This window comes from Heliangelus exortis, chromosome 3 (genome assembly GCF_036169615.1).
Source record: "Heliangelus exortis chromosome 3, bHelExo1.hap1, whole genome shotgun sequence".
Classification (NCBI taxonomy): domain Eukaryota; kingdom Metazoa; phylum Chordata; class Aves; order Apodiformes; family Trochilidae; genus Heliangelus; species Heliangelus exortis.
In genome coordinates, this window is record NC_092424.1 from 102,082,303 (window position 1) to 102,106,267 (window position 23,965).

Here is a 23,965-nt window from a genome sequence, read left to right on the forward strand (position 1 = left end):
AGCTTAAATATATGTAAGATTCAGTTGTATACATCACAGATCCTAACAAGGGTAAAGCATTTACTCAGTAGTCAGTAATAATTCTGGTTTTGTTTAGATGTTGGGTGGCCATTACTACATTCAACTTTACTACCAGGGAGAACATTGTTATCTATAGAGATTTATCAGTCCTTTGGTAAAGCAGGCAATGCTGCCTCAGTAAACAGCTTGTCAACTGAAGGGAAGTGCAGAACAAGATAGTGAAAAACTCAGCAGGTTGGCACTTCACATTTTATTAGTGTCATTTAAGTTAGCAACACTAAGAATCAAATCCCAGTATAGCTCATTCTATTATACAAGCCCTCTAGCTGTCAGCTGTTAACACTGTTGCTGGTTTCTCACTAAGAATATAAACTATACCTCACATATTTAAACCATAACCTCTGAAATCAGGATTAAAACATTCAAGAAAGAGTAGCAATCTCTGCTTTTCTTTGTACATTTAGCACCGGCAAGCACAGTGAAGAGGAAGTTTAGCACAGTTACACTCAGTACTAGCTTTCCAGTAAAAAAAAGGTTACTTCAGTTGCTCTTTTAAATTTACTGCAAAGGAAATAAAATCTCCCCAGTGCACCCTTGAGAGAGATTCAGGAAGATTTGTTTGCCCCTTCCAATCAAGCATGCAATTTCTTCTTTTAATCAGTCACCTAAACATCCCAAAAATCTATTAAGGTCTTTTCAAAAGTCCATAAAACTTCAGATCAGCCATTTGTTCTCTCAGGAGAATACAGTAAGGCAGACAAATTCTTTACTGTTCTTCACTTGTAAAATCAAAAGATGTGAAAAGAGGTTTTTCACAAGGAGGGAAAGGGGGATTAAAAAAGCTATCACACAAAGGCTACACACAACTAGCAGACAACAGATAGGAGAAGGTGGTACAGTACTGCATGGATAGGTCCTAAGGCATGTAGAACAAAGTCATGAACATTGTTTGTAAAGCCTTAAAAATACAGAAAGCACAAACCTACAGCTCAGCATGACACTGAAGATTTAACACTCACTGACTGAGGGCAGAGGATAATACATGACCCATACCCAGACTTTGTTAAGAACAAGTTGATTCTCATCAGCAGTTACATTAGGTGTGCATGTGTCCTGGCACTGGAAAATTAAGTCTTTGTGAGTGCCCTATTTAAGATGTGAATGATTAGTTTGAATCCACTGCTTTTTTCTTCCCCACAATGTATGAAAATTTTGGGCTGTAAGGTGAGGATTTATTTGTTTGTTTGTTTGTCTGTTTTATAGTGGGAGCATGGCAGTGCAGAAGGCTGGGTTTTAGAGCTCCTCTTGTTTCTCTGTCAGGCACATACTTAATAAACACTGTCACAATCTCCTCTTGTAGAGTATTTAACACCTAACATGCTGTAGATCATTCAATTCATAAACAAATAACTAGGTGTTTTTTCATACCTTCTTTTTTGATTAGGAATTTTTATTTAAGATTGAACTCTACAGCTCAAGACTTGTCAGTATGCTGAAAATCCAAGATTCAAGATTCAGCAGATGAACAAATAGGATTTTTTTTAAAGCCAAATAAATGGCAAGCTACTCCAGTACTAAAAGATTACTAATTTTTTAAGTTTTATACAAATGTTAATTTTTTAGTTGCATAGAGTAAAAACTACCTCTATTAAGTCTGTCAGGCAGTAACTAACAGGCAATTATGTTAGTAAAATATATTTGAGGTAGACCTAGACCTTAATACCTGTTCTGTTCCCCGTCTGCTGTAAAATCTTAAATTCATAATCCTTAATAATCCTCTTCTCTGTGCCTGTAAGAACAGAAACATATCATACAATGAAAGGCAAATTACTTCATTGTTTTAGGCACCAAAACCTAAGCCATATCTCAAGTACTAAAAAAACTCTGCAAAATTCTTTAAACTTCCATAGCTCTGCCTATTTTTAAATAATGTATGGATAATAAAGCACAATTTGTGTAACTGTGCCCACTTTGTTTTCATACTAAGCAATACCTGTGTAAGAGTGAAAACTGGAAGTTACCCTAGCGTACCATAGATTCGTTTCAGTATATCCACACAGCAGTTGTTACCAAATTATACATTTACTTCTAGTAGAAATTAAGTCAGACAGACCTTAATGGAAACACTTATTTCAGGTGTGCTGCCTTTTGTTATGAAGTAATAAAAAGCCAGAAATAACAGGAATTTTTTCCAAAGACAGGTTACATATCCCAGTGATACGTGGAAGTATACTAAGGAGTTTGTATACTTTGTATACTTCTATGCTACAATTTTTTCATTCTTGTTTCTTGTCCTCTTGGGCTTTTTTAAAAATTATAAGAGCTTGTAAGTTCAAATCATACTACAGAGAAAGCAAAAGTAGACAAAGCTGGGAGGGGAAGAGACAACTTACTAGAAGTTCACATCATAGTATACAAAATAGCAGAGCACTGCATTAATTTCTTCTTTCAAAAAGAGATTCAAATTGAACTTCCAGTTGATAATTCTGCCAGCAACAATATTCATCCAGTAAATTGTGGAAATATACTTACTGTTCTAATGTCATCTTCATAACTAGTGACCTGTTTATAGTGGGGAAAGCCTGACAGAACTCTCCAAGCAGATATCCCACAACCAGTTGCTTTAGATACTCCATCTTCATCTGTTTCACAGCCTCCCACAAGCAGTAGTCTGTAAAATATATAAAGGCATGTTATGTTTTCATATACTGCTACATAAACATCGGGGGTTTTTGTTTGAATTCAGAACTACAGCAATTTGCTCGCAATGACAGAAAGACCAAAAACATTAAGATGCCCAACAGTTCCAATAAACTTTAAATTTCAGGGTGTGTGTTCACGAACAAAAAGATTTAAATATTACTTGAGCAACCTTTGTTATTTGTGGCATTTACTCCTATCCATTTTCATCCACAGATTTCCAAATAAGGAATATCTCCCAACATTTAAAATAAAATGTCTAGATAAAATTTGAGTTTGTCACCTACCCTCAAAAAATTTTAACAATTACAGGTTAAGCTTACGAAAAGTTCTGGTAATTCTGCTTGCACATTAGGCTTCTGTCTATTCAGACATGGTACAAAAGCTATTTCTCTTCTGAGGAACTAAATGGGTTAAGGCTATTCTATTTTCTAAAACCACTCCACCAATTACAAATGTACATTTAATAATTCCTTTCACACAGATGGTGACGTTTTTAAAATTTTGAGGGCACTTACAATTATTGCTGATTGCCACTAAGATGTAATCAAAATGTCTTACCTTGAAACCCTTTCACCTTATTGTACACCTAACTGATTACTTTGATGAAAACTTTGAAAGTGGATGTTTACTGAATTTGTTTGGAAACATCACTTTAGTGACCAGCCCATCAAAAAGTAATGTATCTGCAAAAAAGGCATCGATTGGAAAAGCCAAGAGTTCAGCCCCAGGACCATTCCTTTATCAATTGTCAAGGGCTGGTTTACTCTTGGAGAGCTCTACCATCTAGCGGCTGACAAGCATATAGCACTCAGCTGTGATACGCGTGGACATCAAAACATTTCCTTCAAGAGCCAACTGGAAAAAAAAATAAAAATCTTCTATCTTTAATCCCCTTTAGGAGGTCAGTAAAGCTTATTTACTGTTCCCAAATCTCAGGCAATTCACAAACATACAGCAAGAAGACTTATGCCATGGATGGTTATAGTCTCATAAGGTTCTTAATAGTCTTAAAGAATTGCCTAAGACAGAAGAACAGAAATCATTTTCACCCTTTTCCACAAAAACAGCAACAGAAGGCTCTCCATCTTTACCACCATAATTAACAGGAAAATGGGTAATTTTGCACAGACGATCAGAAAGTAAAGCATAGCACAACTATGAGTAGTTATTTCCCTTAATGTGGTGCTGTTTAACTTTAGATTATGCAGTTCTGGCTAAGCACCCATGATGCAGTGGTTTCTTTGTGTGTATTGTTCCAAGAACAAACCAAGTTATCACTTAAGGAACAAACATGCCTATCAGAGTCAAGGAAATCTACCATGAGTAGCACAGATCATATTTCTGACTCCTTAAAACTAGTAACTCAAATGACATGTAGAAGCAAACATACTTCTTGAGTAATTAGTATACATTTTTTGGAGCAGTAACATAAAAAAAAGTCAGATACAACACTTCACCTACTACAGCCTTCCAATAGATAACTCAGCACAGCAATTGAGTAATGAAGATAACAATTAGCAAGGTATGGTATTAGATAATCAATGAGAGAACTCCAACACAGACATAGCATCAAGAGAAGATGGTACTTCAGTACTCTATAGATTGCTGGAGAAACTTCATCATAGAACTGAGAACACAACTGTTGCTCAGTCAGCACAGCAATCCCAGCATTAAATACCAAAGAACTCCTTACAGTGATACCACTTCTCTAAACAAGCCAGTAACATGAGTGCATTAAGCCTTCTGTGGGACAAACTTTACATCTCCAACAAACCCAAGTTGCTTTACATTTTAACAGTTTGCAGCCTACACCAGCTGTTTGCTTTTGATACTCGTTCACTCAGTTTAGGAAGAAGATTGAGGTCCTGGAGCAGGTCCAAAGGAGGGCAACCAGGCTGGTGAAGGGACTCCAGCACAGATCTTATGAGGAGAGGCTGAGGGAGCTGGGGCTGTTCAGCCTGAAGAAGAGGAGGCTCAGAGGAGACCTCATCACTCTCTACAACTCCCTGAAAGGAGGTTGGAGCCAGGGGGGGGTTGGTCTCTTTTCCCAGGCAACCCTCAGCAAGACAAGAGGGCACAAGAGGTCTCAAGATGTGCCGGGGGAGGTTTAGGTTGGACATGAGAAAGAATTTCTTTACTGAGAGGGTGATCAGGCATTGGAATGGGCTGCCCAGGGAAGTAGTGGATTCTCCGTCCCTGGAGATGTTTAAAAAGAGACTGGATGTGGCACTCAGTGCCATGGTCTGGTAACTGCAGTGGTAGTGGATCAAGGGTTGGACTTGATGATCCCTGAGGTCCCTTCCAACCCAGCCAATTCTATGATTCTATGATTCTGGGCAATTGGCTGGACAATTCTCAAGTATAAATATGGATAGGATCTCAGACCCCATTTTAACCTAAGAGAGTACTTTGTTCTGCAAGTCATATCAAGCACAAGCCCAATGTGAGAATGTTTCTGGTACAAGGACTCTTAAGACTACAGGGGTTGGTTGAAAATAATAATGGAAAGGCAGACATTTAAACCCAAAACATTTAAGCAATTCCATACTCGAGCAGCTGAGGAAATCAGAAGCAATGAGCAGGACAACGTAGCAAGTTTCAATTCAACTTCAGGACACCAACCAATACTAGAAATTACTTGAACAGTTCATTATTTTTTCATTAAGGAAGTGGCTTTAACCAAGGAAGTCTTGGAGAAAAGAACACCAGTCCTTCAGGAAAATGGGAGACAGTAACACATGAGGTACAGCCACCAAAAAACACCACAGTTCTTATAGAAAAAGATCAAATTTTCTGTTGATTAATGTTGAAAAGTGTAATTAGGAAGAGAAATATTCAGCGAGTAAATGTAATGCACCTAATTATCTATTTGTTTGTTTACCTCCTGCATATTTTTTCTTTTCCTTCTCCCTGACATTTCCATTCTGCAACTTCACTCTGTCTACCATTGCTCTACTGGAGAAGTCTGACACTGCCACTACCAAACTGCTGGCCCCAACTATCACAAAAGCCATCTTTTAGACATGCTACATAGTTGTTCTGAGGAAAATTTAAAAACAAAGAAGTAACAACTTTGCAAGTATCTTGCAGCACTTTACAAAAAAAATGAACTTCCTGCAGAGACAGCAGATGAAATTCCTTGGAATAGCTCAGATATGTTTTAGAAAAAAATACTTATCTTCCCTGCTGTGCATGATGCAATTTATGTTCATGTTAGCTAGTCAAGAATGAACATACTGGGTACTTACAACCAAGCATACAGTCAGTTCAAATCAGTAAACAGGGAGTCAGATCTTAAAACTCTGAAAGATGTTGACAAAGTCAATCTACGCTCAAAGAGGTGAATTTCTTTTTTTCGCACAAAAAGCAAGTTTCACTTGTGTCTCTTTTGACAGCCTGACAACGAGGAAAGCTTAAATAAAATTACAAATTATTAAACAAGAACTTCATGGAATTGCTACAACACAGCTATCAACTCCTAATGACCACAAGCCAGTAAGCATAATCTTCAAGACTAATTTATTTGTGGTCTTGTCTATCCATAGCCAACTAAATCCTTCTATAAGCTCCAGCTTCCACTGCAACACGCCATCTAATTAAAAATCTCAACAGCAGCAGTGAGTAGAACTCAATTACAATTGACTGCACTGTGACAGAAGTGACTAAGAGACAAATAGTAGCACAAAGACCTAGAGAAGAATTGTCAATAATTGTGACAGCAGTAGCTCCAAAACTGCCTGAACAAGCTCTCAGAAACTCCGTCAAGATAAATCTTTTCTAAGAAATTTTGGAAAAACTGTCACATACAGAGCAACATATTTATAATTCACAAGTATCTTTCAGGATATATGAAACTCAATCACAGTTGGAGTAAAGATGTCGTACCAGTTTAGAAACACACAAAACACACAACCTCAAGACAAAAAACCTTTTCCCAGGACTGCAGAGAAATTCATCATGGCTGCACGTACTCAAAAGCTTTTCAGAAAGCAAAATGAAACAGCAGGGGCAGAAACTATTAAGATGAATAACACAACTGGCATTCAAAGAAAATGAAAAGTACTCCTGAGAGCTTCAGCAAAGATTTGGTCTTGTTTACCAATTATTTTTTCAGGACTAGACAGGAGATGCCTCCAAAATAACAAGCTGACAGGTAGACTGGGAGCAGAAACACGAGAGTTTTTTTCATTTAGTCTCAGTTTGAAGAAGATAGCACAACTTCTTGTTTTTTCTTCCAGCAATGTGAAAAATTACCCTTGCCAGCCAAATACTTGGGTTCTTCAATCACACCATACCAGCTGTAGTTTATGCCACACCAGATGGTCACAAAACAACTTTAATCTAATATACCATACTTAATAACTTCCTAGAAGAGAAAGTTTTGTCCATCACACTGTTACAGACATCAAGATCAAATGCAACATCCTCTAGTACCTAAAATGTTAAAATCTTTTTAATATAATTTTTAATATTAATAATCTTTAATGTTAATAATTTTTATTCTTGCATATGCTTTCTACACAGAGAACAGCCAGCATGCAGCATTTTGTGCATGATTTTGTGCAAGTCTCTGGGCTCATTTCCTAGATTCCCTTAATCTTTCATATAGTTCTGGAATCATCAAGAGACTTCTGGGAAGTCTTTGAGGAACCTCATGATGCCTGGCATTATCAGGAAGAGCTAGCTAGCAAGCTGTGGAAGCTTTTAACAAGGTCACCCAGCTGTTCTTGTTTAAGGGTGCTCTGAGGTTTGTTCCAGCTCACTCCTGATTAGGAAGGGTCAGAAACCCTTTAAATAAGGCCTAGACAAAGACCCATGTAAGTGCCAAAACACAGCCAACAGATAGAGTATGTAGTGCAATAGTTTGCAGAAAATGATGTCCAGGAACTGTCTCTGTACATGTTCTCAGCAACCAAGGTGATGATGCACTGCCAGGCTCAGTCCCCAGCACCCACTGGAGCAGCTATCCCAGCACATCAGAGAATTCAACACACACCACATTCTTAAGAGACATGCAGGTCTTGGACAACAGGGACACAGCTTCAAGCAACCTGCTCTAGTTGAAGGGAAATGGATTAGCTGATCTGCAGAAGTTCCTCCAGTCTAAACAAACCCAGTTGTCCTTACAATACATACTCTATTTCAAAGGTTTCTACAAAATTGGGCTGAAGATAAACTACTATAATGCTGGTCTCAAGAACAGTAAGTTCAATGAAGCATCCAAGAAAAAAAAAGAAAAAAAAAAAAAATCAAGACTTCTATACAATTCTTCACTCGTGAGTTTTGGTACAGGTAAATTCCAACTGAATCTAAAACCCTTCATCTCTTCATCAAAACTTTTAGGCTCTAATATCAAACATTCTATGTGGCAACTGCAGATAACCCTGAAGCAAGGCATTCTGCTCCAGATTAAGATCCTTAAAATAATTAGGTGTTGAACTAGAGCACACATTGAGGCAGGAATCTAAGTTTTATCAACCAGAGTGCACCATAAATTCCATCACAGATGAAGCCTTGATCGCATGAGAACACCAACATTAGGCATCTAAATGAAGATATATGGCACTTTTCAAAAGTAGTGAAACTCCTTATTAGACTTTTTTCCATGGTATTCTGTCAAGTTTTCCTACAGATTCAGATACATTCCCTACTGGCAAATTATCTTTAAAATTATCATACACTTACTTGAAAAAATTAAGCATTTTAAGTTCTTAAGTGCTATTTTATTGCACTGCAATAGGTAATGAGCAAAAACACAGCAATATAGAATACAGTAAATCAAGACTTGCAAGCAGTGGAGATGCACCAATTTAACTTCACTATCTGAAGCTAAATGAAATGCAAGGAAGAACAAAGTGACAAGAGTTTCAAATTTAGAAGTTTTCTACCACTGCGGTGTAAATTAAAACCAGAAAAGACTTGCCTACATGTTCTTGCTGTTTCTTTCCATTCAATTCCATTCAATTTTGCATTATTCTAAGTATCAATTCTTCAACTTACTAAGCAACTCAACTGGTTGCATATAGCAGAAGATAATTTCAACCACAGGGGACTTCACCTGACTATTTTTATCTTCATTAAATGAGTCATGATACCTCTTGGTAAAAACAAGTAAACCCTGAATGCATACTTGACACAAACTTAGTGCTTCAGCAACAGATATAACCACATCTTTTCATGTATGGAAAGGGCATTTCTCTCCCTAGAAAACATGGAATATAAACAACAACAAGAAGAATTGCTAACAATAAGCTTCCATAAAAAGATAACTTTAACCAGTAATATTCTGAATAAACTGTTCTAAGCAAAAAAATAGTATTATTTTCTGATCTTTTACTTCACACTAATATCAAGTTTTAAAAATGTTAATGTCAGATCATAATAGGAGGAAAACCAAAGCCATTACTTTTCTTGGAGATGGGAAGAAGAAAAACAAAAACTGGGTAGGCTTGCCTTTTTTCCCCACCTCTCATCTTTTCAACCTCTGCAGCAAGAAGTTGTCATTAGCACACACCAAACAATATCTATACTATGGTCAACAACCAGCTGATTTTCTTTGTATTTTCTTGCTAATGGGTTCATCCATTATAGCAGTTCAGCAGTTCTGACATTATTTACTCAGAAATGCACCAAAAATGAAAAGCAAGCACATCCATCTATTCTAGTTGTCAGAATAATTATTTCTCCATACTTTGAATATTAACCAATACTCTTTGCAACACTCACTGTTATAATCAAACTACTTCCTAATACTAGGAGCAGAAAACACAAGTACAGAAACAAGTGTCAAGAACCATCAAATCTGGTCTAATCAAAGGAAAGAATGATTAGGTTCTGCTCTCTGGTCAGATAGCACTACCAGAGCTCCATAACCCACACTTATTACCTCAAAAATCTAGATTTAGTATACCAAGTATTAATTATGTGCAATTACTAGATATTAACTAGGTAAAAAGAAGGAACCATACTCAAATATCTCAAAGTAACAAGATAAAAGAGTATTACTTCTCATTAATAACCATTTTTTCCTAAGATAAATAGGACAGCTCACTTAAGATTGAAGAATAAGTTTTCATACAGTGAGTTTCTTCTGGTATTCTGTAGCCAAGGCTGATTTCCATTTAAAACAAAGCAGTCACATAAACACTTCACTAACAAATTAAATCCTAGTAGATCTAATAGAAGAAAAATACCTAGAAGAAAGTTAAGTTCCTACATTTGAGAGATACAAAACATTAAGTTGCTGAGATTATCTTGCTATATAACAAGCAGATATTAAAAAAAAAAAAATATATATATATATATTTTTAACATAACTAATTGACTAACCAGAACATACTCCAGTTATATCTGGTTCAAGAGGAGGCAGTCAATTAGTCCATATTTCAAGTGTGGTATCTGTACCCAATACATTACTACTAGAGAAAACACAGTTCAAGACAACTTCAAATACCATATAGAAAAAGCAAGAACAAACAAACAAAAAAATTAAAAATAAGTAAAAATAAAAAATAGAAGCTATTTTTTATTTTAAAAAAAGCAAACAAACTTATACATGAGCCTTTACCCTCACTAAAATCAGAAACATCTTTGGAAGCTATTCCTGACATAGTTAAAAAAAGCTACTTACAAGGTACTCAAACAGTAAAGGACATAACTTGATTATTCCATTAGTAAAGCAAGATCATCAACTAGGGCTTCTTTCCTTGATACAACATGCAGTAGTTTGAGTACAAGAGACTAAAGAGGGAGGGCTTTCAGACTCTGAGAGGGGCGAAACACAGAGGGGTCCATTCCCTGCCTTTCCCTGTCCATTCTCTATGCAGGTCCTGCAGACCCCAGCCCCTCCTCTCTGCCGCCTGCTCCTCACTTCGCTGCTGTCTGCCCAAACTAAGGCCTGACACAATAATGTACAAGTTGTTCTTACTGATTCACTATATACTAATATTAAAATAGAATTTTCTTTCTCCCTTTCCTTATACAAAACACTTCAGTATTATTTAGCCACTTTTGTTCATCATTTCCTTATTATGGGCAGCTAGCAAATAGAACACTTACCTGTGACCAGGATGATAAATTACAGTAGTTATTCCATGGGCATAATGGCTGCTAAAGCTGAAACTATGACTTTCTTGAAAGCTTTGATTTGTTCCAACACTAAGTATGAGAAAAAAATACACCAGTTCAGATTTATTTTATTTAAAGACGAGAAAGAATTATGTTCATGGTATTTTCTCAAAGTAAATCAGAATTTATGCTTACCTTACAAGGTAACTTCTCAGCTCTCCACGATAATTAACAACAAGCAGTTCAGCTGACCATTGGGCACTTGCTTTGTATTCTAGAAAGATCAATCCAGCAATAGCGTAACTCAAATCTCCTGGAAAACTTGCTGTCTTTACCCAAAAATGCAGATAGACATTGAGAGAAAAAGGGGATTTAAAAAAAAAAAAAAAAAGAAAAAAAAAAAGTCTTTGTTACTAATATGGTATTAAAATGTATTAAAATTGAAAGCTTCACAATTTGTATCAGTAACAAAGTACACCCCCTTTTATCATGATTTTAAATAAATCTTAATACCACTTGAGTAACCTTCCCAAATTAGTTTAGTAACTTTGGATATGCAAACTATAAAATACATTTTGTGGGGCAAGCCAACAGCAACTATATATCCTCATACCAAGAAAAAAATAAAAGTCCTCATATTGTTCCACCAGCAATATTTCTTAAATTTAAAGTGACTCTGCATATAAACTGTAGCTTTCTAATCTACTACTACAAACTAATTATTTGCACACACACTTATCAGGTGATTCTGCAGTTTCATAATCTGATGTACCTGCAGATCTACTACCAATCTAAGAAAAATAAAAGATTAAGATTAAATACATCAACACAAAGGGTATGCTTTGCAGCTGCTCTGCATAAATTAAGTTTAACTATAATACATCCATCGTATGATAAACACTTCACAGTACATTTACACATGGTATTCATTCCATAAGCTTTTGTACCAAAGTATGCCATGATTAAAAATGCTCAAAGAATGGAAATTACCCTTTATTCTTATAAAAAGTTTCACTGTATTCATAATCTGAGAGAACTCTTACCGGTGAAATGACCAACAGCTCACTACCTGTCAGGTCAAACACCCTCACTGTTCCACTGCTTTCAGCATAAGCAAGTAGTGTACAATCATGACTCCATGCCACTCGCCTCCACTGAGGGTTGGGATCCTTTGGCACTATGAAAAGGAAAGAAATGCATTTGAAAGAGAAATATAAAAACGATCCCTTGCACAGAACAAAAATTCAGTTTCCTCAAAAAATGCAGGGTGCCAAGACCAGTACAAGCTTATCTCAGAGGAGAAAAAAAGCCCAAAAGCACTATCTCCAACACCCATTAATTTTAACTAATGCTCACTTTCAGATTCAGGTTTTATATGTTAATCATCATGAAGAGTGGGACGATGGGTAATGGAACAAGTCATAAAGCAAAATAATTAAGAGATTAGTCCCAATGTTTTTAAGAAGTTATACTTTAAAGTAAACCAATACCAACACTAAGCATTGCATGAATAATGAACAGTGACACTAAGTAATGATGTAGAGATTGCCTTATTGCATACCTTGACATTTTCCAACTATGGATCCAAAGTCATCTTTTGCAGACCTGCAGGAAAAAAAGTCATGTGGATTTAAACAAGAAAAACAACCACTATTAAAATTTCCAGGATAAACAGAATACTATAAAAATACCCCGAGTACTTCATTCAAAGGTCTGCATGTACTTAACTACTTGTTCAAAAAGGCAGATAGTAGTCTTCACCCTTAGGCAGCTACAGTAACTACCAATAGTATCTTAGAAATCTTTCTCCCGACACATAAATATTAATATCTCTCACTTAGTAATAATGCTGTTCAAAATAATGATGTTCAAAACTTCAGCATATAACTTCAGGGAAAAAAAACAAAAAACAAAAAACAAACTAGTCAGTATACTGTGAGTTACAATTTTAACAATGCAGGAATAGGGTTACATTAATACAGTTGAAAGGCAAGATTTATTTTATAGTCTATAAGCTGACATTTATGGTGTTCACACCACTTCTGATTGAACAATTTTCATACACTTGCTTCTTTTACATATAAATGGGAGGTCTGACCTTCTAGCGAATGGATTTTTCTGAACGAAGTAAACACACTCAATCAAGATGCTTTCTACAGCTAAACATGAACTTGAACTGACAAAGAAGCTTGTTGGAGAGCAAAAAAAAAAGGGAAAGCATCAGCCTTCACAAAAATCCACATTATATGTAAAAGAACTTGAAGTAACATACATGCCAGCTACTCTACAGAGAAACAGACTACTAGCTCCCTCTCGCATTTATTAAGAGAATTTCTAGAGGGAACAGAAAGGCAAAGGTTAGAAAAAACATGATTTGCATCCACTATTTTGAAGTATCTTAATTGTTTTTCATTCACAACTTGAAAAAAAAAAAAAGATATACAGATAGATATTTATTTAAATTTATCTGTAGCATTTACAAGTGGGAGTATGAGGAGGGCCACTTTTTTTTTTAATGGAGAATGGTCAAGAACTCAGAAGAAATAGAAAGCTTCTGCCTTATAAATGATAATATATTTTATGATTGCTTTCATAATATTTAACATTAAAGAAAAAAACAACAACAAAACACACACAAAAACATTTTAAAGTAGTTAGTAAATTATTAGAAACACTTCCTCAGAACTCCACAACTGTGGTCATGAAGCAACAGTTACCTGATTTCTACACATAGGTCTTGAACAACTGCCAACAATTTACCATTGCTGAAAGAGAAAAATAAAGGTGTGAAAGCCCATTTAAGGTCCAGTCCTTACAGAATGTGCATCAGAGCTCTAGGTGCTTTACTGCAAGATTAGATATACATTTCTTCTTTCACAAATCAAAACACCTAAAATCTTGCTGCAGCGGGTGGTAGAATCAGACATTACAAATAATTTTATAACAGCAATATCTAAAATTATATATTGCTTTATCTGGAATAAATAACTAACATAATTCAGTAAGTTACATTGTTTCCTTAGGTGTAGATCTTAGTACCTAGCATACAACACTGCAATGCAACTGGCATGTTGGGCATCATCAAAAGGAATCATCACTTCCCTCAAAGAATCACCACAGTTCTCCAAAGTGGAGAGCTTTTGCTGAAACACTGATCATACAAAATGCCAAGTTACAGGTCTTTAACTCATCAATTCAGGCCTCAAATTTGCAAGTCACTTTGCTTCAAAAGCTAGAAGGACATTCAGACCTGAGTGAGAGCTGCATTAAACAAAGGGAACTCCCTATGAATGACTTCTTTCCCAAATCCACATGTGAAAACATCTTGACTAGAAAGAATATAACTTTAGCACAGCATTAATTCAGCATCATTACCAGTGGAGACACCAGGGGGGGAGGGAGCAGGGGAAGCATTAATACTTTTACTACTACCAAAAAATGTAACAGCTTGTAGGCTGGTTACCTTGCAAGTACCAGGTGCCAGTTGATCTGCTTACTAACTAGACGAACCAGTCCAGTGGGCAGAGAAAATTTTGCTGGGCTGAAATAACAATAACATCAGTCTAAATCAGAATGTACTCCTCACAAAAGCAGCACCTGAGATACACATGTTAGGAGACTTAGCTTTAATGCAGCTATCAATCACCGGGGAGGTTTTACCTCCTAAACATGAATCAACACTGCACCCTGCCAATGATCAGGGCTAATAACATTCTTGTTTGTAGTAACAGAACAAAACCACCTATCACGGGAACTGATAATTTACTTGTCAGTCCTTATATTCTGGTCAGCAGACAGTGCTGGGCCCACTGAATTACAAGAACACCAATAATGTGAAGAGCCAATTGATGGTCAGAGGACTGGTACATACAACAAGGAGATGTTGAGAGAATTTCACTTATTTAGGCTGGAAAAGGGAAGGCTTCAGGGTCACTGAACAGCTCTCTGACACCAAGCAGGTTACCACAAAGATGGCAGCCATTGAAATGCATAGGCAGAAGTATAAAAAAACATGATAAATCCCTTGGTGGACTTGGCAGTCCTGGGTTAATGTTTGGATTTGATGATTTACCTAATCTTTCCAACCTAATCTTTCCAACCAAAATGATTCTGTGCTTCTATCATTCTAAAACAAAGGAGGTTCCAAGCTGACATAAAGAAGAGAATTCTTCACCACAAAGACAGTCAGGCACTGAAATAGGCTGGCCAGAGTCTTCAGAATCCCCATCCTTCAAGCTTTTCAAGATCTAGCTGGACAGAGCCCAAAGGAACCTCATCCAAATTCAATGTTCTTTCCCCCAGCTTTTAGTAGGACTTTAAACTAGAGGCCTGCTGAGCTCCTTCCAAATGCTTTCATGAAATACATAAAAATAGCAACTAGAACCAGTTATAAAAGCTAGAAATCAGACATTAAATGTCACTACTGAGGGAGGGAAGAAAAATTAGTTAATTCTGTCAGCAACTTATAACTAGACTTACATCATGGTTGAAGCCCATAAACACCAATCCTTACCCCCAAAAAAGGGGGAAGTAGGAGGCACAAAATAAAGTGGAACACCACCAATAGGGAAAGCAGCATTGCCTCCTGATTTCAAGTGTAGTACTGCTTCAGAGAGCCACATTAATGTGCCCTTCTGTGTATCCCAAAACCAAAAGTAACCCTAAAAAGGGAGAACTGGTATCTTCAAACCTGCCAAGTGCATCAACAGAGTATTATAACCATAAATCTGATATTCTTCATGAACACTGCATTTACCCCAACATGTTTCTAGGACCATTTAAGGATCATGCCTTTCGAATCAGAAGTTAAATTTATAAACCCAAGAGTATTGCTCAATTACCAAGTTTCTTGCATGACAGTTTGAATTGCAAAGAAAAAGCCATGAATTCCCAATTATTACTACAAAGTAAGCAAACCCCACCATGCCATCATACCTGTCACTGGGACTTAAGGAAAAAAAAAAACAACAAACAAACAAAAAAGCAAAACAAAACAAAAAAAAACAACAAATTTCAAAAAAAACCACAACAAACCCAGAAACAGCTTCACTTGCAATATCTCAGTCAGGAGCAGGGAAGACAAATAGGTGAGCTGAGAAAAATGACTTTCCAACTTCAGGTTTACTCAGACTGCTCATAAAAGCAAAATGTCAAACCAGTTCTTTTCTAGATACACTTCAGCTGCAACTCAAGAAATTAAAACTTAAACTTTTGAAGAGATAATATCCTAAGCATTGCCTGGGAAATATTCTAAGCAAGAGTTCAGTTTTACTCTTATTAAATGTACCTTTCCATCAAATCAAAGAACTATAAAAATACTAACAAATGAAAAGACTAAACACTATTTTTATCACACCTACCTGTACCAGATATACTGAAGCAAAAACAATGCAGGACCTACAGTGGAAAAAGAGGCAAAAATTACATCTCTAGAAGCTATAGAAACATTCTCCAGCTCTTTGCACACAGAATCTCAAATTTTCACAAAATAAAAATGTATTAAGGGTAAATGCAAATGGCAGAACAAAAAAATCACTAAACATTTCTGGAAATTCTAAGAGAAATTCCTACTGGATGAAAACGCAAGTCAGTTACTGCATAAAGCAAGTGTTGAACAGCAATGGAACATAATCAGAATGTAAAGCTTCCTTAAAGAACTAAGGAGCAAAGAGCCCAATACAAGAGCTAGTAAAGAAAAAAAACTCAACAGTACCTTGCAAAACACAACAGAGGTTTATTAGTTTGTCCTAATAAGGTAACAGAGACAAAAAAGCTCAAACAAAAAAACAAACAAAAAATCCAACAGTGATACTTATAATCAGAAAACATTTTTCTGAAAAGAAAAGAAATATCCTGCACTCGACTTTCATTACACTACCCATTTACACTGTTAAACTGCACAAATTGTAAATTTTACAAGAAACTTGCACATCATTCTTATGAGTCATGAGCATAAGAACAAGTCATATTTACCTGTAATTGCTCTACTGATGATAAATGATGCACCATGTTTTCTGTTGCCTCTTGGCTGCAATTACAAAAACAATGGTCAAACACTATGTCATAAATTTTAAAACATTCATACATATATTCACTAATTAAATGTTAGTTGCCTGCTAGCCTACAAGTTCTTTATGTATTTTCTATTACTTGCAGCTTTAGATAGTGAGCAATTTAACTGCATAAGCTAAAATGAAAAAGTAAAGCCAAATATTTTAAGTGCCAAAATGCAATAAACAAAATGCACTACAGATTGCCAATTGATTCAGCTTTGCCTTGATCTTTGTGTAGTAACAAAAGACATTGATTCCTAATTTCATTCTCCTGTAAGGTATTATAAATCATTCTTTCTATGCAAAATGAACACAGTAGTTTGACCTGTACTGTCCAGAAGTCAAAGCAACTGATGTTCAGCATATTATGCTAATACATAACAGCTAAGCTACATAAAGACTGCTCCTGAAAGTTTTCAGAAAACTAAAAAAAAAAAAAAAAAAGCCTTCTGTAGAAAGAACTTTTATGTAAATTTGTGCCAGGTAACACAGCCACTCAAATCACCATCTCTACTCCAAACAGACTCACACAGTCTTTCCAGCAGTTCTGCTCTACCAAAGGCAGACAGAAGTGAATAACTACACTTATTAGACAAACAAAAGCATCCTCCAAACACAGAAATAAGAAATACAAATAGGATGTATACTCTTAGCTATAAGAAGAGGTAAAATAATTTGCCAATAAGAAAGTAGGAAAAAAGGATTAAACTAAGAAAGGACAGTAAAGAAAGCATCACCCACAGATCTTCAAAATGGGTAGTCATGCTTATACTGTTCTAGTGAAAATATTAGAAGACCACAAATTGAGAATTACAGTTGGCAATGAATGAATTTCCTCTTCCTCTCAGTATACAACATGCAACAAATCATAACTTGATAACTGAAATATTCAGACCTCTCCAAGTTACTTAGCAGCTAACACTGAAAGACACACACATCTATTAAAATTCTGGAGTACACCCATGTCTAAAAAATATTTGGTCTCCGAAATTGAAGTTATCGAAGTACAGATTATCAGTTTTCTATGTAAACTTTGCAATTCAAAAATAGCCTTTCAAATACTCAGGCTGTCAGCTCATAACATGAAAGAAGCCAACACAGCTGTATTAGTAGACGATGTTCCAAATTCAGGATGGTGAACCAAGAAATAACAAAGTATTCCAGTAAAATAAGTAAGAGTATATATTATTTCTTACAACTATTATAGTACCTCAGGGAGAGCTACAGTTTGGTAGGGTGGTAAAAACAGAGCTTGTTAAAAGCTGGATTAAGAAAAAATGGATTAAGAAAAGTTCCCAGTACAAAACTTGCTTATAACTCCTTATAATTATTTTATATATATATATATTCTTAGCTACAACTCCTGAGCCTTTCAGGCTCCTATTCCACACGTCTAAATCCCTTCACAAATCTGATTTACAATTATAGTCCGAAGACCTATATTTTACCTTTTATAATATATTCCTATCACAACAGCACTGGTTACCAGATCTGCTATGTTTCTTTTTTAATTCATTCCCATTTGGGAAAACAACTTGAAGTTATCTGTTGCTAGAGCATTCCAGAAATAAAACCAAAGTAATTTCCTTGCTGACAAGACACTCACTTAATTTTGGATTTCATTGCACACCCAGTAAACTTACAGGGGTGAAGGGAGGGAGATATGCTGAAGGTGTTGGGGAAATCTCAAAATATTATATGGCAATGAGAAAACCCCACAGAATCAAGTGCTATGTTTGACAACATTTCAAAACACAGACACTGTTTGTCTACTGGATGAAAGGAAAAGTTCGGTTTGTCAGTAATTACACAGGTGATTTCACAAGTTCTCCCTTGCATCCTCCTCCACAGCCACTGCCTCATTCACTATTGTCACTGATCAGCTATTCAGGAATTCCTTTTATTTTCATTATATATTTGGGGAATTCCAAATATATGCACTGGGATCATTGCAGATCACAACAGGGCATTGTATACAATGACATCACTACACTGAATACAGACTGGTTGATTTCTGCACCACTCACTTAGCTGGCACTATCAGTTTCTTGCACACATCCTTTACAAATATCTGTTATTTCCCTTTCCCAAAAATATTAATATTGGGAAATTCCATAATGGTGAATGAGTATAGCAATAAGAAGTAAAATCCAAATATGCTGTTCATATATGCAGTTCAATATGTAATTCATGCTGGTTTTATCAGTGTCTTGAATTTAACATGGCTTTACACAGTCACCATAGAAATGGTCACAATCACAGTTTTAAGTGCTCAACAGTCTGCAATTAAAAATTAACCATCCCAAATGACATAACAGGAATGTAAAACAAAATCAATGGAGACCTGTGAAAACTGTGTTTTAATTTAACTTTCTTGGTTCATGTCCTAGATGACAGCCTAGAAGGCATTTAATTTCATTTCCCAGGACACCATTCAACTTTCTTTTCCTTTCTGCTATCCCTCACTTCACTCATTCCAAACAATTCAGCTCTAAAAAAAGTAAGGCATAGAGTGTTTTGTGACTTTTTCTGAAAACTGTAAATAAAGCAGGATTAAAAGAGACAGATGTTCCAAAGGGAAAGTCACTGCCACCTAAATAGTAACACCATTAAGGCGCCTTAAGGAAAAAACTGACCCGTGCTGAGAAAATAATTTGTTTGCTTATTTATGTCAGCGTAAACCAAATTTTCCACTACAACTGTAAAAAAGAATATCAGAAGTGTCTTTGGCTATCAACACTCTTCAAGAAGAATGTAAATGCAAACAAACTACATAGTGTAACAGTTTTAAACATTCCTACTTCTGCCATTCAGGTTGGGAATTATCTTGAAAACAAAATAAACAGGCAGGAAATACCAAGTTTAAATTAACCTGTACTATTTACTGAAGATAATGAGCAGAATTCTACAGAGTTTAGCAATTTTGACTATTAAGGCAGACGAGGCACCTCAGACTGTGGTCCACAGTAACTTTTAATTAGCACACCCACACACTGCCACTAAAGGGCCCCACACTACACTCAGCTTTGACTGACACACTATTCACCCCCTTTGTACCTACCTATATGAGTACCAGGGTTATCACTCAACAAAAAGAAATGCAACATGATGGTTTCTAAGACTTATCAGTTCTTTAATCAACTTACCATACAACTTCAAGCATACTAATGGCAGCAAAAGAGAAGGAATACTTGTCAGAAATGTGGTCCTATAAAGCAGCTGTAGAACCACAGTCTCACAGCACCACACCTAACTCCTCCTCATAGTTTGCAGACACTATTTACCATCTCTCAAAATACAATTAAATAGAAATAGGTGCAGCTGTCTGCTCTCCCATATGGACAATCTAAGCAGTCAGTAACTGGTAAAGATGCAGTCATATTTTCCAAGCTGCTGCAACTGGGGATTTATAGATCAAGAAAAACAAACAAAACAAAAAATCTCTGATAAATAAAACCATATTTTTATGAGAGTAGCTTTACTAATTATGCATAGATACATTCTTCCACCTGCGATGTTTTTACATCTTCTCTGTTCAGATGTTCTCATTAAGCATAAAACTTCATTAAACACTTTCACTCCCTTTAGTGAGAAATGCATTAATAACTGCAGTGGACTAGAATGCCACTACAAGAAAGAAACAAAATCACATTGTTTGTGCTCTCCATGTCCAAATCAAACAAAAGCAGACATAGAGATTGCTAGCTCAGCATGCTACAGGAGAAAAAATAAAAAAGAGATGATGAAAGAGCTTCTCAGCTTTTCCCCTGACCCAAGAATAGGCAGAAGTAAGCAAAAGGGTCTAAAGCACAAGCAGGAGGAGGAGCTGCTGAGGGAACTGGGATTGTTTAGCCTGGAGGAGGCTGAGGAGAGACCTCGTTGCTCTCTACAACTACCTGAAAGCAGCTTGTAGTGAGGTGGGTGTTGGTCTCCTCTCCCCAGTAACTGGTAATATAATGAGAGGAAATGCACTCAAGATGCACCAGAGGGTTTAGATTGGATATTAGGGAAAAAAAAATGTTGAAAGAGTTGGCAAGCACAGGAACAGGCTCCCCAAGGAAGTGGTGGAGTCACCATCCCTGGAGGTGTTAAAAAAATGTGCAGATATGGCACTTCAGGACAGGGTTTGGTTGACATGGTGGTGTTGGGTTGAGGATTAGACTTGATCACCTTAGAGGTCTTTTCCAACCTTAACGATTCTATTAAAAACTTGTAATACAAGAACAATGTTTTCCTGATTTTTAAGCTTTGGCAACACTTTGTGTGCCTTGTAGACACAAGATGATTTATCTTTTCTTTTTAACAAGCTCCTAAAACCACAAATGCAACTGTTCTGACACACAAGTCTAAAGAGGGATCGAGTTTTCCTCATTCGAGACAAACTCAAGAAAGCCCTTGCTTTCACCAGGAGAGCTTCCACTGCTCTCAGTTTCTACAGATGAGAGTTGGATTTTATCACAGCTTCCCTCATCTCAGCTCAACAGTAAAACCTGGTATACGCTATTCACACGTATGACCAAGAAAAACTTCAGGACATCCCAGGCAGCACAAACAAGGGTGACAACGTGGGAATTAGGCGACACAAGACCATGGCAGGGACAGGTCGACCGCAGGGACACCTTTAGCGCTTGCCCCTGCTGCCCTCCTCACTCTTGTGCCCATCAAGAAGGGAGCAAGCAGCTCGGTGAGCATCCCTGGAGGCAACACCGCATCCCCAAGGCCCTCAGCGCCGGCGGCGTGTCCAGCCCGGGGGGCAGAGGGCACATCCCCGCCCGCGCCTACGTGGCCGGTCCCCTCCCCCGCCCCCGGGCCATGCCGCGGCGAAACGCACCTGCACCTCCGTCTCTGGAGGCCACTCGGTGTTAACCAGCAGGTCGTACAGGATATTCTCCTCCCCGTCCTCCTCCTCACCGGCACCGACCATCCCCTCCTCTCTCGGCGCCGCTTCGCCCCGCTCCCTGCAGGCGGCAGCCATGCTGGGCCCGCCCCACCCACCCAGCGCCGCGGTAACGACGGTGCCTGGCGGAGGCCAAACCAGTGAGGCCCAGCAGCTTCGCGGAGCCTGTCCCTCTTCCAGCTCTGTCCCCGGCCGAGCGCTCCTGGGGCCGCGTCCCGGGGCCGAGAGGCCGAGAAGCCGCTGCCTTCCCTGCCTGAGGGGTTCCGGAGCGCTGAAATGGCGCCTGCTCTGGGGGATACGCGAAGTTGTGGGCAAAGGAGCAGGATCGTGGAGCCTCCGCCCCAGCGGCTCCTCCAAAGTGCGGAAACTGCGTCTGGGGAGACCTCAGCCTTCCCTCTGAGCCGGGAGGGGTGGGGAGCACTTCTGGGGGAAAAAAAATAACAAAAATAAAAAATCCGAGGAGACAGCTATCAAGTGAAAATATGATGTAGAGCTATAGAGAGGATGTACAAAGGAGCCTTTTGATCCGCAGCTTGTCTGCTGCCCCAGGGATCCCCGAAGACTTTTCTCCAGTGCCCGACACTGCAAGTCAAGCACCGTGTCACCATCAGGGCACAAGGCAAGCAAAGTGTCACCATCAGGGCACAAGGCAAGCAAAGTGTCACCATCAGGGCCACCTCCTGGCACTGCCACCCCGCCAGCATCGCTTTCTCAGGTACCTGAGGCTGCAGCATGGGGTTGGCTGTCAAGAAAGCTCATAGAAAATTTAGGGTAAAGAGCACCTAATATAGGCAAGGCCTTAGTGTATTTAGTTAATACTAAACCCTTACTGAATAGGAAAAAAGAAAGGGGGAAGAAAGCAGAAGTCATGTATTTCTCAGAAATTATTCTTCCAAGTTTAATGATACTGTATCGAACTAAATATTTCAGTCTACAAATGTTTGCACTCATAAGAGGTCTCTCAAATAAAAAGAGCCTGTTTATGAAAGAAATAAAGTTTCAGTTTCTTTCGTTCAACTATAGAAAGTGTTTGTAAAATTGAAATAAAATTACCTTACATCGTGCCACTTCTGCTCCTTTGCTGTATTTTTAGCATGTATTTAGTGTCCTCTTAGGCTTGCTGGCAACTGTGCAGCCTAGCATTGGGTTGAAATAAAAATTAATTTCTAAAACTAGGGATTCAGTGCCAATATGAAAGCAATTTCTTCAGCTGTGTTTGACAATGTAGCTTGTAAAACAACAACAAATAGCATATCATTGTGTTCCTAAGTTTGAAAGAACTGTGGGAGTAAATTACACTTTTGAGTTCCAGAACAACAAGCAGCACTACATACAGATACCAAGGTCTGCCTACAAACACATTTTTTTAGAATCACAGTTGAATCTGTAGCTTATGTGTATCTGTGTCTTTAAAAATTATTAGATTTGTCCTTTATTTAAAAGCAAACAAAATAATGATTGATAGATACAGTGAATAATTGTGAAAGAAAGGAAGTGTGTCAAATGAAGATACTCCCAAAGGAATTATTACTACCTGAGAAGCCATCATGATGCAAACGGCCCAGTATTAAAGAAATAAAATACATGATGTATTTTTCTCTGCACAATGCCTGATTTCTACAGCATAAGTTAAGGGCTCAGTGAGTGTTTTCAAAATGGTGTTGAAATAAACCTCCAGGATGAAACCAGATAAAACTCCAATTGCAACACAGTAGTCAAGAGAATTACCTTGTCACAGATACTGTCATTCGTTTGGGCTTTGAACTAAAGGTGTTTATATCTGGGGACTGTTTTAGAAAAGATTAAAGTTGTGTCTCCTGACAGAAAGTAGGCAAGATTTGTTGTTGTGACTTCCACTTAGCAGACAAATGCAGCATTGATTCGTGGCATAACTGTAGAAGCTGCTTTTTTTTCTTTGCAACCCAATTTTATTTTCATAATAACACCCCAGAGATTCTTGCCTTTAACTTGAGTATGAGCTATCCTAGAAAAAAGATTGTGTAGGATTTGGGAAAACTTCTGGAGATAGTGGAAATACTGTAAATTGTTGTGTTATTCTTCTATGCGTGAAAGTACTTTTTTTTGGAAAAAACCCTGAATACTTTCTGCCGAACATGGATACTGTGTGAGAATTCGAACCCCCACGCAATGATGCGATCGCAGCGCTGTCCGCAGATGCCCGTCAGGTTCTCACTGCAAGCCCGCGCTTCGGGTGTCAAACCGG

The 23,965-nt window shown here is 37.5% G+C and overlaps 1 protein-coding gene across 1 annotated transcript in view; it reads right to left on the minus strand.

Annotated features, from left to right (window-relative positions):
* NBAS (NBAS subunit of NRZ tethering complex) overlaps positions 1–21,834 on the minus strand; it is a 158,682-nt gene extending 136,848 nt beyond the window's left edge. Inside the window, exons 1-11 of the mRNA XM_071741942.1 lie at positions 21,676–21,834; positions 16,765–16,819; positions 16,152–16,188; positions 14,255–14,332; positions 13,509–13,556; positions 12,353–12,396; positions 11,835–11,968; positions 10,987–11,120; positions 10,783–10,881; positions 2,554–2,692; positions 1,745–1,810 (exon numbers count right to left, since the gene is read on the minus strand). Of these exons, the coding sequence (XP_071598043.1) occupies positions 1,745–1,810; positions 2,554–2,692; positions 10,783–10,881; positions 10,987–11,120; positions 11,835–11,968; positions 12,353–12,396; positions 13,509–13,556; positions 14,255–14,332; positions 16,152–16,188; positions 16,765–16,819; positions 21,676–21,819 (978 nt within the window). The 5' untranslated portion in view covers positions 21,820–21,834. The remainder of the gene's footprint in view (positions 1–1,744; positions 1,811–2,553; positions 2,693–10,782; positions 10,882–10,986; positions 11,121–11,834; positions 11,969–12,352; positions 12,397–13,508; positions 13,557–14,254; positions 14,333–16,151; positions 16,189–16,764; positions 16,820–21,675) is intronic.
* Positions 21,835–23,965: the final 2,131 nt, after the last annotated feature.